This window comes from Xiphophorus maculatus, chromosome 16, assembly GCF_002775205.1.
Source record: "Xiphophorus maculatus strain JP 163 A chromosome 16, X_maculatus-5.0-male, whole genome shotgun sequence".
NCBI lineage: Eukaryota > Metazoa > Chordata > Actinopteri > Cyprinodontiformes > Poeciliidae > Xiphophorus > Xiphophorus maculatus.
Genome location: NC_036458.1, coordinates 13,848,688 through 13,865,111, shown reverse-complemented (window position 1 = coordinate 13,865,111; position 16,424 = coordinate 13,848,688). Strand labels below are relative to the sequence as shown.

The 16,424-nt window shown below is 38.0% G+C and overlaps 2 protein-coding genes across 3 annotated transcripts; one reads left to right on the top strand and one right to left on the bottom strand.

The window, feature by feature from the left end:
- Positions 1–8,046: 8,046 nt before the first annotated feature.
- fahd1 (fumarylacetoacetate hydrolase domain containing 1) lies at positions 8,047–9,750 on the bottom strand. Its single transcript, XM_005808737.2, has one exon. The coding sequence runs from the start codon at positions 9,527–9,529 to the stop codon at positions 8,864–8,866; it is 666 nt and encodes a 221-aa protein (XP_005808794.2). The 5' UTR covers positions 9,530–9,750; the 3' UTR covers positions 8,047–8,863.
- A 922-nt stretch (positions 9,751–10,672) lies between these two features.
- On the top strand, positions 10,673–15,373 carry LOC102235336 (hydroxyacylglutathione hydrolase, mitochondrial). Of its 2 annotated transcripts, none has more exons than XM_023349084.1 (9): positions 10,673–10,731; positions 11,252–11,436; positions 13,056–13,120; positions 13,250–13,367; positions 13,465–13,573; positions 13,674–13,777; positions 14,220–14,321; positions 14,426–14,505; positions 14,612–15,373. In XM_023349084.1, the coding sequence occupies exons 2-9, from the start codon at positions 11,332–11,334 to the stop codon at positions 14,709–14,711; spliced, it is 783 nt and encodes a 260-aa protein (XP_023204852.1). In that variant the 5' UTR covers positions 10,673–10,731; positions 11,252–11,331; the 3' UTR covers positions 14,712–15,373. The 2 variants fall into 2 exon arrangements, with proteins under 2 accessions (XP_023204852.1, XP_005808795.1); XM_005808738.3 differs by lacking the exon at positions 10,673–10,731 and adding an exon at positions 10,738–10,833.
- The last annotated feature ends 1,051 nt before the right edge of the window (positions 15,374–16,424 follow it).

The window sequence follows — 16,424 nt, the reverse complement described above, 5'->3', positions numbered from 1 at the left end:
TAGTGGTACATGTAAGATATGAACTTGAACTACCATTCAGATTATTTACTGTTTCTGTGAAGGATTGACAGAAACAGTAAAGATAATAATTAATTTGTTTCTTTCAGATGTTAGTGGATTGAAAAGAATCCACTAAAGTAGAGCAGCATATCAAATTATTTTTAAATGCCCAATCAACAAAGTGGAGTTGCCTGAGTACTCAGTGCAAGACCTGAACATGGGTAGAAGAGAGACTCGTCTACCCATGTTCACTTGTCTTAAACAGTGTGGCACTTTGGTATAAATGGTTTTGTTTGTTTGTGTTTTGGAAGCCCAGTTTTGTGGAAATAGCTTGAAGGATAAAGGTCGGTACAGACAACAGTCTTGTCTGTTGCGTCTCCATGGTAACCAAATGCTGTAGATGCAGAACAATTGCAAGAGTCTCTATTTATTTCATTACTGCTTCAGACTTAGAATATGAAACTTTGTCATCTACACAGAAGGATGCTAGCTGCCTTCTCGCTTAGTAGAGGTGGTATCAGTAGTCTGGTTGTGGGTGTCGCCGTGAATAATCTATCCTGTTACCCATGGGATGAAAACTTGTGAGGTGATGTTGTTCCCTGCTGCTCTCAACCATATCTTCCACAGATCACATATTTCTCCCCAGTGAAAATGAGGAAAAACTCATTCTTCCTAGAGGTAAAAGGGAACATATAGAGATGTAATGCTTTTCTCAATACTGACGGGCACTTCAGTAACCGAAATGTAAAAACTCTACTTGCAATAACAGAATCCCAGCACTATAGTTTGTCTGGGAAATGGGCAGGAAACACAAGACAGACTCAGAGTCAACATCACTCATCTCTGACTTTATCTACTACAGTATACTGCTACCTACATTCTCGCTAGTTTTTTTTTTTTATCGTACTATAATCAGATGAGCTTTATCACCACCTATGTCTGATCATCAATCTCATTCATTACCATCCTTCTGCTTTGCAAAATAAACCACTGCCAGCATAAACGTGTGCTTTGATTCGAACAAGGCTGAAAAGGGCCACACTGAAGGTAATTTCAGCTGGATTTTAAAACAAAGAATAAAAACGTTCTTTTCCTTTGCTCCATGAAGAGAAATAAAACCTTGCATTTGAATGCGGTTGATTGAGAACAGTAAGCAGCAAGTTGGAAAGCAAACACACACAAAAATCACAGAACATTTTTATCAAACATTTAGGAACAAAGAAAAAACTAAATCTAATCTTTAGATTTGGACTTTTTTTAAATAGAAATTTTAGTCATTTAAACAATTCCTGATTTCACATTATTCTGAGCTAGTTTTGCTTCATGTGGAATAAAATAAAATAACTTCACTATTTATCATTGTTTTATTTTGTAAGCGATCGATTTGTTGTTAATAAACTGATCAAGTAAGTAAGTATACATCTATCCATCCATCGTCTATACTCGCCTTGAGTTTTGAAGCGCTGGTGTTGATGGTGAAGTCCAGGAGAGAACCAAGATATAAATGGTTCATTTTACAAATATCTTTTGCTTTGATCTTTCACAAAACAAATACAAACAAATCACATTCTTTGCTTATGAGGTGAGATGCGAGTGGCTCAGAATTTCCTCTTGAAAGTCTTTAACAGTGTGGCACTTTGGTATAAAGGTTTTTGGGGTTTTTTTGTGTTTTGGAAGCCCAGTTTTGTGGAAATAGCTTGAAGGATAAAGGTCAGTACAGGCACTTCTCCAAAATGTGCCATGATCCAGAGAAAGTAGGAGTAATTTGTCCAAATGAAGCACAGAATTTCGCTGCGCTCCAATCAAAATAAATGAACTGGTTTTCGTTAGTGTGTGCGAGTCTGACTCAGTATGAAGGTCTTTCCCAGCCTTGAACTGGGTAAATCATGTGGCACTGGCTCTGCAGCTGTGTCCCCATAGAGAAACCAATGATCCTGTTTTCATTCATTTGGAAAGGAATAACAGGATGTAATGAACCAAGACTGCTTTACCAGAAACCTTGTTGGAATTCTCCTCAAAAATGGAAAACCCTCAGTAACAGGTCAAGATTTTATCCATCAGAGAATTACAGGATGCAGAGGACAATTGTTTTTAGCAGCGTTGTATCAAATAATCACAATTAAACCCCGCAAAATGTGCAATTTAAAGGGTTTTAGTAGCAGTAGAGTGCTTGACATCTTTTGTCTATTAGTGTTGACACTGAGCTCTGTAGTTTTCACTCTTCTCATACCACAACAGTTGATCTGCACTTTTTAAGTTCATAAAAACTTTTGTGCTTAAAATTACTTTCCAAAAAAGTGACTTTAGCCTAATTTGTTACAACAACGTGTTTTGTTTGTTAAGAGGAATTAAACATGTTCTAAATTGAGACAACCACAAGCCCCACTTGAATCTGGGAAATTTTGTAAAGAGAATTAAAGATTAAGGTGATGGCAAGGCCTTTCAGGCACTCCTCACAAAAACATAAACTGTGAAAAAGAATACCTGTGAAAATATACCAAAAATTGGTTAACAATTATAAGGGTGTGACTTTTAAAATGCAAAAATGCAGGTTTTTTTCTGTTGAATAATGAGAAAGAGAAGAGTATTGTGGTTTGAATACATCTCTTCCTCTTCGTCATCGCTCGGCATTTATTCATTTTTAGCAAAACCAGCGTACTAAATATTCAACAAGTACTTCATGTTTTATATACGTAATTTTGCTCCTTTCCAGATTGATTTCTTAACTTTAACTGTTTATCGTGGCATCATTAAAGAGAAATCACAGGGTCCTCTTTGTTCCCTCCACAGTGGAGGCCACATGAACAGTTTAAGGCCTGCGTGTGTTGTGGCCTTTAATTACAGAAGATGTGAGCTCACACAGAAACCCCTGCTTCTTTCTTTGTGGGCTCAGAATTGACAACAGAGCTTTTTTCATTCGCATGTACAGGCCTTACAGATGTAGTGGCCTGTAAGGTTAAAAAAGGAACAAACATCTTCACTGGTGAAACAACCAAGGACAGGAACCCAGTGGAAAAACCAAACCTACCCCATGCTCCGTAACGAGTGGAAATTTGATTGAACAAAACAAAACAAAAAAGACTTCTAAGTGATTAAGACTGAGCTTTTTTTGTGTGGAAATGTCTGAGTTGCAAATGAAATGACGTGTGTATTTATGAGTTTCATGAAACGCACATCACACACTCAGCACCTCCTGCCTCTGTAAATTTCAGTCAGGATTTCTGTTTTGTTGCTATTCCCGGCTTTAGTTTTTAAAGACCCACACTAACATTTTAAATGTCCAACTCTAACTTCCCTCCTGAAGTGTTTTGCTACTCTATAATAATTACGCAGCATGCTGCTGATAGAGCTGTTCTGTGCCAGCCCAGCAGCCGAGTTGAACAGATACACCCATTTTGCCAGCTGGAAAAGACATTAATGTCCTTAAAGGGTAATCCCCAGAAGTAAGCTTTCCCTAAATCAGCATAACATCATGGCACTTAGGATAATCTACAGCTTTCACTAAACACTTTTAATTATGTGAGAAATTCAGCTGAGTTGAAGGACAGGCAAGTAGTGGCCTGTTGTGATAGAGGTAATGTGGCTTACTGCTCAGAGCGCTATGATGTCAGTGGGCAGCTTGAGTGGTTGGGTAAGAAAGAAATTAGCCTGATGTGGCTGGATGTGCTTCCCGTTGCCTTTGTCATGTAGTCAGTGGGTGTTGGGGCAGTGGCAACCCCATTCATATGATTTATTGAGTCAGATGTACAAATTCATAATCCAATATAAACTTCAATTTTGACCCTATACTGCATGAAAGCTTGAATCAATTTCATGCAATCTTACCTTTATTTTTACATGAAGTCACTATACTTATCCTTCTCCACAAACAGCTCCATCACACTGCTCTAAATTTTTTTGTTTGTCTCTCATTTTTGTCTTCATCTTTTTAAAAGTATGGCAACATCAAGGTGATTCCTATAAATCCGATATAATTTCATAGCTCAGAATGGTTTCTAAACCCTACTACTCATCCAGCTATTGGATAAAACGGGTTTAAAAAAAAAAAAAGCATTACAAAGCCAACCAGAGAAATAAAACGCATTAAGTTTAAAAGTAGGAATAAAATATTAGATTTCCAAGAGGACGGATGTCTGGTAAAAGAAAGAAAGAAAAACACATTATAATCTCCCTTTATTTAGTAAAAACTGTTAGGATTTAGTTTCTTCTTCATGATCAGGGACCACTACCATCTTGTTAAATCCTGGGACTCCAACTTTATTTGATGAGAGAGCGACTTGAGCTGGAAAGATTTTGGTCACAGCAGTTCAGTGAAAACAGGAACTCAAATATGGGCTTAGGGAATTTTATTGCAGCGTTACATAAAATTGTTTTTCTGGACACACATGCTTCTGGAAAGACCTCTGCAGTTTTTTTTAGCCTTTAAAATGCCAACTCTTGTCTGCTCATGGGGCCCTGATTAGGAAAAGATGGAGGATGAAAATTCACAGACATGCTTCCAGTCAGTTTACGAGGTACGAATGGAGACGCTGCTGCCAAGTAGAGGGAAAGCTTTCACACTAAAAATAAAAATCTGTGGAAATGCTTTTGGAAAGTCCTTTATTTTCATTTGGCTGTGGCCACATTTGAACAAAAATAAAGTGCCTCATATTTAGCCAATAAAACCATAACATGTTCCCTTTACATAACTCACCTGCATCTCTGTTAACTAAACTGAAAAGGTTATGCACCAGTGTTTATTGCATAAGTTTTTTTTTCAGTTGTCAAAGTCCTCATTTGTGTAATTATAGAACCACAGTATTTAATGACTAGTGAAATAACTTCATCAGCTTTCAAAACTATTCCTGCTTCTTATACTTTAAAAAATGTTCATCAGTGTGTTTTATTTTGGATTTGGACCAATAGACTAAAAAGTGTGGTACTGTATACCGGTATAACTCTGCCCCTTTTCCACTAATACCTCAAAATAATCAAATTGATTATCTTTAGAAGTCACCTAAAGTCTTTCTTTGTGCAATTTGATCTGAATAAATGCAACTTTTTACCTGTGGGATTTGTTGGTGAACAGTATTGAACCAGCAGCATAATTAGGATCAATGTATACACTGTAAAAAAATAAAATAAAATAAAAATCTGTAAGTTAACGAGCCTGTAAGTTATGGTAAAATACCGGCAGCTGTGGTTGCCAGAACTGTACTATAACAAATACGGTAAAATTCTGGCAACCTCAGCTGCCGGTAGTTTACCGTAAATTAGAGACTTTTTTTTTTTTTTTTTTACAGTGCAGCATGCAGTTTGGCTCTATCCACACTGTGCAACATGGTGGTGGTAGCATGATCCTATGGGAAGTCAGAGTTCAGGGGAAGATGGAGCTGAATGTGGGACAATACTGGAGGAAAACTTCTTAACAGCAGCAAAACAACCCCAAACAACGAGCGCTAAAATGGAATGGCTTAGATCATGTGCGATCAAGTCAAAGCCCGAACATAAATCCAACCAAGAATCAGTGGTAAGACCTGAAAACCTATGTTTACTAACGCTCTCCATCTAATCACCCTGAGCCTGAGCTGTTTAAAAGGGAAGGATGGGTCAACCTCTCCTGAAAGACATGTGGCTGCAAGAATGTGGCTCCTCAAAGTACTGACTCAGGCTGAATGTGAACGCAAAACACAGTTTACAGTGCTTTTACTGTCACTAAAATACATTAAAGTTTACTGCTGTAACATGAAAAGGGAAGGAAAAGTTCAAAAGGGTGTGAATACTTTTGCGAGGCACAACATTAACTAGATCAACGGGCAAAAACTCAGTCTTCAGATGTTTGAAGGTGGTAGTGGCATAAGTTAGCAGACAGTAAGTTGTAATAGTGAACAGTGGCTCTAAATTCCAACTAGGGGTTTTTAAATGTTTGTGGAATGACACAGTGTGAAAAATCTCAAAGGATGTGGATATTTTCTTTTTTGTAAAGCATGGTAATTATGCATGAATATCAGTTACAGCCTGTCAAAATTTCAGGATACATTAGAAGAAAACAGTGGGCATGTGGTTAACGTGCTACAATAACACATTTACAGTCCTGACATGCAAGATAGCCCTTCTGCGTGTCGACAAAATAACAAATTAAGCCAATTTGCTAACCCTGAGCATGATTCCCGGTGATGTTCCATGTCTTCCATATCCTCTCTGACTCAGAGCCTCCTAAACTTCTGAGTGTTGGTGGTTGTGTCCTCAAAATAGCCACACCACAGACCCGTCTGGTGGCATTCAGAGCAGCACGCAAAGCCAGGCATCACAAATTGCCATTCTGAAAATGCAGACAGACAAGATGCAGACTGCCAGACAACAATGGCATTTTGATTCTTTCTTCCAGGGGGAAATGGGCCTTCTTCTGCAAAAGAATGGACAGTTTTAAGTGTCATTAATGGATTTATTTTAATAATTTAAGTTCACATAAGTTCACTTGAATTTCGTCAAAATGACATTGAGTTATGCGTCTTTGTCAGGGTTTTTGAACTTACAGTACAGACCAAAAGTGTGGACACACCTGTGTGTCCACACTTTTGGTCTGTACTCAGTTCAGACCAAAAGTGTGGACACACAGGTGTGTCCAAACTTTTGGTCTGTACTGTATATTAGACCAATAATAGAACATTTTACTTTTGAGTAGAATTAATCCATATTCCATTTATTATTAATCGAAGGGAACTCTTAACAGATGCGTGTTTGGCCTCAGTGCTTCAGCACTTTGCAGTTTTCTGGAAGTTTGGCCCAAATTATTGTAGCATAAAACCTAAAATCTGCTTCTTAATGATTGGTTCTGATTCTGGGGATGCTAGAATACATAAATAAAACGTGCATGTTTCAGATCATTTCTGCTCATTTTTCCGATATATTGCTCTATTTATGATTTATTGTAGGGAAGTGAAACGGGTTAAGAGTTACATTGTTCATAATAACTACACAGATGTTGATCTAACCATATCTCATTTTAAATTCTCTTTGACTTTTGCTTAGATTTTTATGCTTACCTCACTTTTATTTATATATAGGAATATTTATATATTTACTGCTTTATATTTCTATTTACTTGTCAGCCATACATTTATTTATATTAATAATTTATTTCTAAAAATGTTTATGTATTGCCTATATATATTAATATTTATTTATTATACTTTTTCAGCGCCACGGTTTGGCTCTGTTTTCTCCAGGCTGACGTCACCGTTGGCTTGTGTTAGATCGGAAACCTGTGGTCTCCGTGTAATCCAGACTCCCCTCAGAAGAGTCAAATGTACCTTTTTGGGCCGGGTCTTGATGACAACATCCCCGGTTAATGTGGTGAGCGTTAAATCAGAGCCGGGCTCTGGCTTTGAAGCCTTTGTTAATAGCCGGGAGAAGGTAATACCTCCAATCACACAAAAGAAGAGGAGTTGTATGATTCATATCTCATAAAAGACAACATCTGCTGTGAACATAAGCGACACAAAGCTCCACTCTTACTCTGTGGTGGGGGAAACTGGTCTGTGGATATGCTTCCCAGCTCCCAGCTCTTATTAAATTTTGTGATAAATGTTAGAATGATGGACACATGTGTTCCCTGACGACCAGGATAGGTGAGTCTTCCAGACAACATGCCCTACAGGTGAGACATGATGATGTTTTCTGACTCAGGTTACAGCAAAGGAGCCTGGGACAGGTTGATGGAGACTTTGTTTGATGTTGAAAAGAGAGAAGCCCGTGGGAGAACAGCGCCCGAACCTGGGAAAGCTGTGAAAAGGCACCTCTCAACAATGTGGTTATGTTATGTTAAAAGCACACATCAATATAGCTATTTAAGCACTGAGGCGTTGCTGATAATTTGTTACGTGTTGGCATTGTTTTTCTCACTTTGAGCAGAGGATTTCGTGTGATTTAATCCAACCATTGCAGGAAAACTGATCTCAGCAAATCCAGCATAGAGTAAAAACTTTTCCAAACTTAAGCAAAACCAAAGAGGATCATTTTCTAGCATGTGTCCTATTCCCAACAAAACTTGGGTTGGCACTCAGCTTTGAGAATTTGTTTTATTGGCAAGCATAGCAGTGAGATGTTTTTTATAGTTGGTCACCAGGTTTGCACACATCAGGGATTTTGGCCCACTCCTTTATCCATCCTGTAATCCTTCATGGTTTTTGGCAGCAGCTTGGCACCTCAGAGCCTCAGCTCTCACTACACATGTACTGTAAGAATGAAATCTGGAGACTGTCCATACTTTACTAATATCTTCAGCCACAATTTTGTTGCTTTAAAGGTGAATTTTGCCACTTCTCTCAAAATCTTTGTCTGATCGTAGGATTAGAAAGCTGGACAGTGTCGGTTTTAATCAATTTTAACTATGTAAAAATGAGCACATTTCTTTATATTTTCTAGAAATTTAGCATCAAATTATTTGGAGGAATGGAAATGTATTGAAGTGACTTAAAGGAATACCTAAAATAATTTCATGCCACAAACATCAACATTTTTTAAATTAAAAAACAATCTCAGAATCAGAAAATAAATCACGTGTAAAAAAATATTAATTTTACTTATAGTTGAATTTCAAATATTGAATCTTTGTAATAAAGCACTTTATCAAAGTGTGTGTCAACATTTTTAAATCTCTGCTGATACATCGTCCATTAAAAGATTTTTATATCCTTGACCCAGATTTGAGTTCAGTTAACAATACAAAATAATAGAAGATAATAAGAGTCAGGCTTAGATTAACCTGATCACGCAGCAATCTCTAAATCAACCAAATCCCAATTAGGGAAACTAATCATAGTTTGTGGCTCAGTGTTGCCATCTGCTGGTTTCTCTCAGTCAGTTAGCGCATTTCTCCCTCCTAGTGCTCTGGTCTCTCCACTTTGAAATTCATAGTAACTACGTCCTCGATGCCAGCCTGCAGCTCATCGTGCTCCTGCACGGCGGAGACCCCTTTAGGGGTCCCGGTCAGGATGAGATCCCCTTCTTCCAGGCTGATGAATTCGCTAATGTAGCTGATCAGATAGGGTACCGAGAAGATCATCTGCGAGGTGCAGCCGCTCTGCCGAAGCTGGTCGTTCACTTTCAGCCAGAACTTGACCTTGCCCGGGTCAGGGATGAGATCTTTAGGGATGAAGTCGCTTACAGGGCAGGAGGTGTTGAAGGCCTTGGCCAGGGTCCAGGGCAGACCCTTGGACTTACACTCGTCCTGGATGTCCCGGGCTGTCATGTCCAAGCACAGCGCGTACCCCGCTACGTGCTCCATGGCGGCGGACTGGGGAATGGCTGTACCCCCTTTGCCGATGACCACCCCCAACTCCACCTCGTGGTGCAGGTTGCTGCTGTAGAGAGGCACCAGGATGGGGGAGCCCTCTCTCACATATGCAGATGGCGGTTTCAGGAACAGGACAGGCTCTGTAGGAATGGCGTTTTTAAGCTCTTTTGCGTGCTCTGCGTAGTTTCTCCCCACGCAAATGATCTTCCGTCCCCATTCCCAGAACCGAGAAATATTCCGTGATGCCATCATGGGAAAACTTTAACTTAGTGAGTATAGTTTGAGGCGCTACGAGCAGGTCAGCCCTGGAAACTTTGACCGACCTTAAATAAAACCATAGACATAGAGGAATGAGATGCCGCTCTGGCCTCGTTTACCCGAAGAGACGATGCTTCAGCACGCCCGCCATGTTACGAGTGGCAGGCTTGCCTTTGAAAGAAAGAAAAAATATCAGTTCATTCAGTAAATTCCATAATCCACCCATCTGGTATGTATGTCTGTGCAAGGTTGGGTACACACTGGAAAAGTCCCCAGTACATTGCAGGTCAACACAAGATACGCACACACACTCAAGCCTCCCCTCGCCCCCTCCACACACACACCCACACACACCCACACACACCCACACATATGGACTAAGAGGACCATATTATCCAAAGAAATATGGAGAACAGGCTGGGACTTGAACCCAAAATATTCTTGTTGCAAGGCAACTATGCTAGCTGTTAAACCATGCAGCCTAAATTTTAGAACTACCTGGAAATCAAAATAATTTGTTTCTGAAAATATACTATCCATCCATTTCTCCACACATCTATTATTCTCTCTGTACCTCAGTCAAGTTATATATTTGTGAATAACTGTCTACTCATCTATATCTACACTACTTTCTACACCCTTTTATCCATACAGCGTTATAGTACATTTACAAACGATTTTAAGGTGATTAGATTAAATAAATAAATCAGTAAGATAAAATAAAAAGGTGCAATGGAATGAAAATGAACAAATTCAACTGAATATAACAAAAACAAGTACACTGACACAAATATGATCTAATAATAATAATAAAAAAATAAGTTTAGGACTTATTGAGTTAACTCTGACACCAACAATATGGCGGCGACGTCTCAACCAGCAGATTATGCAGCATCTAACGCGCCTGTATCTATGCCAAAGAACTTGATCATCAACCTACGGCAAGCCAGAGGAAACCTATGCATAAATAAAACTTGAGCTCAAAACCATTCATTTTCACATTTGATCTGTTTATATTTGTCACATAAATGTTTATCACGTAAACAAAACAAACGGTAAGTGTTGATCAAATGCGTAGCTACAGACTGATTATCATCATTTAGGCAAAATACCTTCACGATTTGATTGGTAATGTCTAGGAGGATGGCGCTGATAAGGAGGCGGAGGCGGAACTGAACCAAAACCAAACTTTTCTGGTTAGTTCAGCCGTGATAAGATTTTAGTAACTGTAATGTTAATCAAGTCACTTGTGGGGAGTGCCTGCACTCTGATAGGAGCAGCTACAGCGATAAAGTTTGGTATGTCCGAAATGTTCTACAGTTGGCTAGCATGTTAGCCCGATTAAGTTCGATGTCACGTACTTATATGCTGATGATGTGTTTATGTTTGTGTCTCCAGTGAGGCGAGTGAACACAGCTGGCCTGTCTCTGTATTGTTGTTGTTACAATACTTGTTTATAAAATCGGATACAGTAAAGTTGTAACTGATGTTCAAATATTAACTAAAACAACAACATCAACACAAAACGATTGTGTCTTTAAAGAGGATGGTTAAGCTAACGTTTAATTTTAGGGTCGTCAACACGTCGTCCTTATGCTTTTACTTTTAACAGCATAAAACACGTTTTAATGAGCAAACTGCGGTCACAGTAATAGATATAAAGTCAACCTCAGAGTGTTTCTATCAACACATGTGGTTTTGTGTCCTTCCATGAAGCGCCTGTGGAAGTGAAAGCCCAGACAGCCGCTCTCCTTCACAGCACGGCGAGGAAATCCCACCTGGTCCAACAAGCCAACATGAGGGTCGAACTTCTGCCGGCGCTCAGTGACAACTACATGTATCTGCTGATCGATGAAGAGTCAAAAGAAGCTGCCATTGTTGATCCAGTGGAGCCAATAAAGGTCTGTACTTATGATGGCCAAATGAAATGTGTAGGTAAAGTTTTTGAATAGCAACATAAGCTGGTTTTATCAAACTTTTTTTTTTTTGAAAATCATTTTATTCCTTTGTCCTTGGTAGGATGATGAAATATTAAATTAGCAGATTTCTCTTGGAACTTGAGAGCTTCTTCTCTCATGGTGAATCAAACATGAGAGAGATACTGTAAGCCAGTGGTTCTCAAATGGGGGTACGTGGAGGTACTGCAGGGGGTACGTGAAGCTTTTCAAAATATCTTTAAAAATCAGTAGGCTCCTCATAGTAAGTCTTGGGAAAAATTATTTTGTAAAAAGTTCGATAAAATATAAATGTGTGTTCATGCACTGAAATTTATATTCAGTACTTAGTTTCAATATCCTTTAAAATAAAACGGTTTGACTGGTTTTATACCTTCCTGGTGGTCACCGTCTTCTGTTTTTCTTTTTTGTTTAACCATGCAATGCTTGCAATATGGATGTATTTGTCAGGTTCACTGATATAAGTTGTTTGGCTTTAATAAATCAGACAGTGATTTTACAGCACTGTACCTCTTTTTAATTCCAAAAATGTTTTGCCCATGTCAGGGGGTACTTGACTAAAAATATATTCTTAAGGGGGTACATCACTGAAAAAAGTTTGAGAACCACTGCTGTAAGCTGCGTGGCTATGATAATCCAGGCACAAAGCATGGACATTTCTGCAACTTGCGAAATTGAAGGGATTTTGAGAGGATGACTCAGTCAGTCAAGTGACTGGGGTAAAAACCACAACTGCAGGCTCATTGATATGAACACATCTGCTTCAAAAAGCATTTTAAATTTGACCTTAGAACACTTTTTTTGGACAACAGAAAATGAATGGAAAAGCATCCAAAGTCCAAACAGAAAGTTTGAACTAACTTCAGATAACTTGGAGAACCATTAATCACACTGAAGACCAGCTGCAGACATGTTGATTTAATACCTAGTTTTAGATTAACTTAAGAAGTGAGTGTGCATGGTTGTTTGCCTTGTGTCTTTCTGTTTGTCCTGTGACGTTCTCCACCTCTCACCCTATGACAACACAGACAGACTCTAGACCCAGCCCTCTTCCACCCTACAGCAGATGAGGCAGTAGAAATTCGTAGACAAATTGGTAGATGATAAATAAGATTTTTTCAACTCTGTTTTTTTTATGCGTCTTTGCTTAAACACTACTATATTAAGGACTGAATAACCTCAGTCTGCCATTACATTTTGAAGAGGCCTGTTAATAAACCATTCATATGGTATGGATTTTATTTTTTAAGTCTCTTATTTTACTGGGGTTTTTTTTTCATTTAGATGTGTTAAACAGGGGGATGCTGGATGTTTAGGACTGTAAACACCTCGTATTCTCAGTGTTTTTGAACATATTCAAGGCTCTATTGACACAAACTCCTTTTACTTAAAATCTTCTTCACACCAGGTGACTCAAACTGACATACAAAGCCTCCACTATCAGTCTTTCCTTGCTTGACTCACAGCACGAATGAATCCCATTTTAGCTCTCACCAGCCGTTTTTGCGCCACTGACATAACCTTACTCTCTAACATAACATCGGTTCTTTTTCTGTCTTCATCAGGTTGTGGAAGCTGTCAGAAAGCACGGCGTTAAACTCACAACCGTTCTGACCACCCATCATCATTGGTATGCTTCGTATTAACGTATTAGCATTAACAAGTTTAACCCAAACATGTACTGGCCTTACACAATTCAGGCTTTATCCATCCATACATGTTTTATACCTGCAACACGCCTCTTCTTCTGCTCTTGTAGGGATCATGCAGGTGGAAATGAGAAGATGGTGAAGCTGATGCCAGGGCTGAAGGTCTACGGAGGAGATGACAGAGTTGATGCAATAACGAAGAAAGTATCTCACTCAAACACCTTCAAGGTAACAGCGTCGCATTGTTCTTTCCTTATTATAATACTACAGTAAGCTCCCCCCGGCTAAAGAGCTCACCTTTTATTCATTTTTTATTTTTTCAAAGCTTGGCTCACTCATTGTGAAATGCTTGTTCACACCCTGTCACACAACCGGCCACATCTGTTACTATGTGACTAAAGAAAGCAGCTCTGAGCCACCTGCTGTTTTCACAGGTTTGCAAATGCTATGACCTTTCTTACACTTTCTGTTTAAATGCAATGTAAGTTGTATCCCTCTTTCTTGTTTGTTTGTTCTTTCTTTTTCTACATGCAGGTGACACGTTATTTGTGGCCGGCTGTGGTAAATTCTTCGAGGGTACGGCAGAGCAGATGTACAAAGCCTTGATAGAAATCCTGGGACGTCTTCCCCCTGAAACGGTAAATGTAGCACCATGTAAATCAAATATTTGTGTATTTACTTGGGATTTTATATGATAACCTGACACAAAGTGGTTATTCATAACTGTGGAACTAAAATAAGGATAATGCACCATTTTTAAAAGTGTATGTTAGAAATTGTAATTACAAAAACAAATCTGAATCTGAAAAACAGATCCCATCTATCTGTATTTTAATCTACTTTACTACATTATCCAAACTGTACTGATGGTATGTACATGATAATTGCACACTGTTGTACTTTAAAACATAAACGCATCAGTGCTGATTTTTTTTTTTTCCCCCATAGAATCTTAAAAAGTAGACTACTTGAACCAATAAAAGACCATAACCTTTTATTGTTTTTCTGGTGTTTGCAACATAACCTGATAGTGTCTAGTTGTTATCGCAGGAGGAACCTAACTTCTGTTTTTCTTTGTAGCGTGTTTACTGTGGCCATGAGTACACGGTCAGCAATCTGAAATTTGCACGCCATGTTGAACCGCATAATGAAGTCATTCAGAAGAAGCTTGCATGGGCAAAGGTACTGGACTTTTGTGCCATCGCTTCAATCAGATGTCTAAAAAAAACATCCAAGTCTTTGTCAAGATTAAAGCTTCCTGTGTGTTTGCTTTTTTTTTTCTGCAGGAGAAATGTAGTGATGGAGAGCCAACTATCCCTTCCACTTTGGCAGATGAATTTACGTTTAATCCCTTTATGAGAGTGAAGTATGTACAGCCTGACTGACAATTATAGGATTGGAGTTTATTTAAAACTAAATAAAGAGGTGTTTTTTTTTAAACTCACTCACATTCACTTTGATGTTTCTTTTAGAGAGAAGTCTGTTCAAGACCACGTGAAGCAGACCAATCCCATTGAAACCATGAGAAGCCTTCGGAAAGAAAAAGACAGCTTCCGGGTCCCGAAGGAGTGAAGTCCAGTGTGTTCCTGTTTTTACCCCCTTAAAGCACTGCAAGTTCTACATTATATTAAAGAATAATTACAATTCAACCTCAACACCATTTAAAATAGATCCACTACATTTACCCCTTACTGAATGTACCCAGTTATACTACTTTAGACTGAGATGTATGAAATTACTAGATGTTCTCATCCTGTTATGTGAGGTTTGTTTGGCTGATGGTGATGGGACTGTTTTGAAGAATATATGGCTTTAAGAGATGAATTTATTGTAATTTGTAAATGCTTAAAATATATATTAATATATTGATGTACTAACAATTTCATTCAGTGTTTAAATTGGCCCATTTCATAAAACAGGGAGCCGTGTAAGGAACAATCAGCCATATGTGTACATGGTTTCTGTAAGTGGATTTCATATGAAGTAATAATATCATTTAAGATCAACATTGTTTTACTCTGATTGCCTTTGTGTTGGTTCTATATTTGCTTAAAGCCTCATTTGAGTAAAATGCAGCAGAACCTATACTTAATTTCTCATTTTATTATGAGTGGTTGGTGTTGTCAGCATTACTGGTTAGATTTCCTGAATGTTTGTAAAGCACAATCTAAAAAGAACACCGCATGATGTTCTTTGGAAAAAGCAATAAAACACATCTGTTGGGAGAAAGTCAATGGAAGGATGTTTTTTGATGTATCAGAAATCTTTTTTATGAGACAAGGTACTTCTTTGGTGTTTGTGGTGTGCATGTACAGTATGTGTGTGGTGAAATATGTCTAATAGTGGCAAGGAAGCAAATAGAATTGGACATTTTTTTTACCCTTTTTATCCTTCAACTTGACTGCCGGGTCAAATTGATCCGAACAGTATGTAATATGTAGATGCAGGGAGGTTACAAATGTGTAAAATGAACCATTTTCAATTTATATGTAGAGTGTATCTATTAAGACAAATAGAAAAAGTTTCATGCATAAAAAATACTTTCAACTATTTAAAACATTTTTTACCATACCATACCATACCAACTTTATTTATAAAGCACTTTAAAACAACCACAGCTGATACAAAGTGCTGTACATCAAAACACAACATAACAATAAAAAAAAAACATAAAATAAAAACTTACAGTTTAAAAACAAAAACATACAATTTAAAACTAGATCCCACTAGAGTTAAAAGCCAAATAAAATAGATGGGTTTTAAGACGAGCTTTAAAAGCTCGTCTTTAACGAGCTTAAAAACAGGTTTTAACTTAAAAACAGGTCAATTTGACCCGCAACATAAAAGGAGGGTTAAATATACTAAGTGACTCTGAGAGAATAAATGTTTTTTGTTTGTTTTTTGTAAATTTAAAATTGATCTCTAGTACTAAATAAGTCCCAGTAGGTGTTTACCTGTGTGATTTTATTTTATTACGCATAACTTGATAAACTTGTAAATTAAATGTGAATCAAGTAATGCATACTGCGGCTGATCTTCCCATTTGTAAAAACATAGATGTTATGCTTTTTAATGCATTTATTTTTCATCAATTTCTGTTAAGCTGAGGTGGCTGATTGTGGTTTGGGCCTCATACAGCCTTAAGCTCTGACTGACATCATGTGAAAAGAACTTATACTAATTTTTAAAGCCCAATATTAACTGCATATCAGCAATAATTCAAGCTGATATGCAGTTAATATTTCTGTGATTTTTACCAAATTGGGTATTTCTGCTAACGGTTGG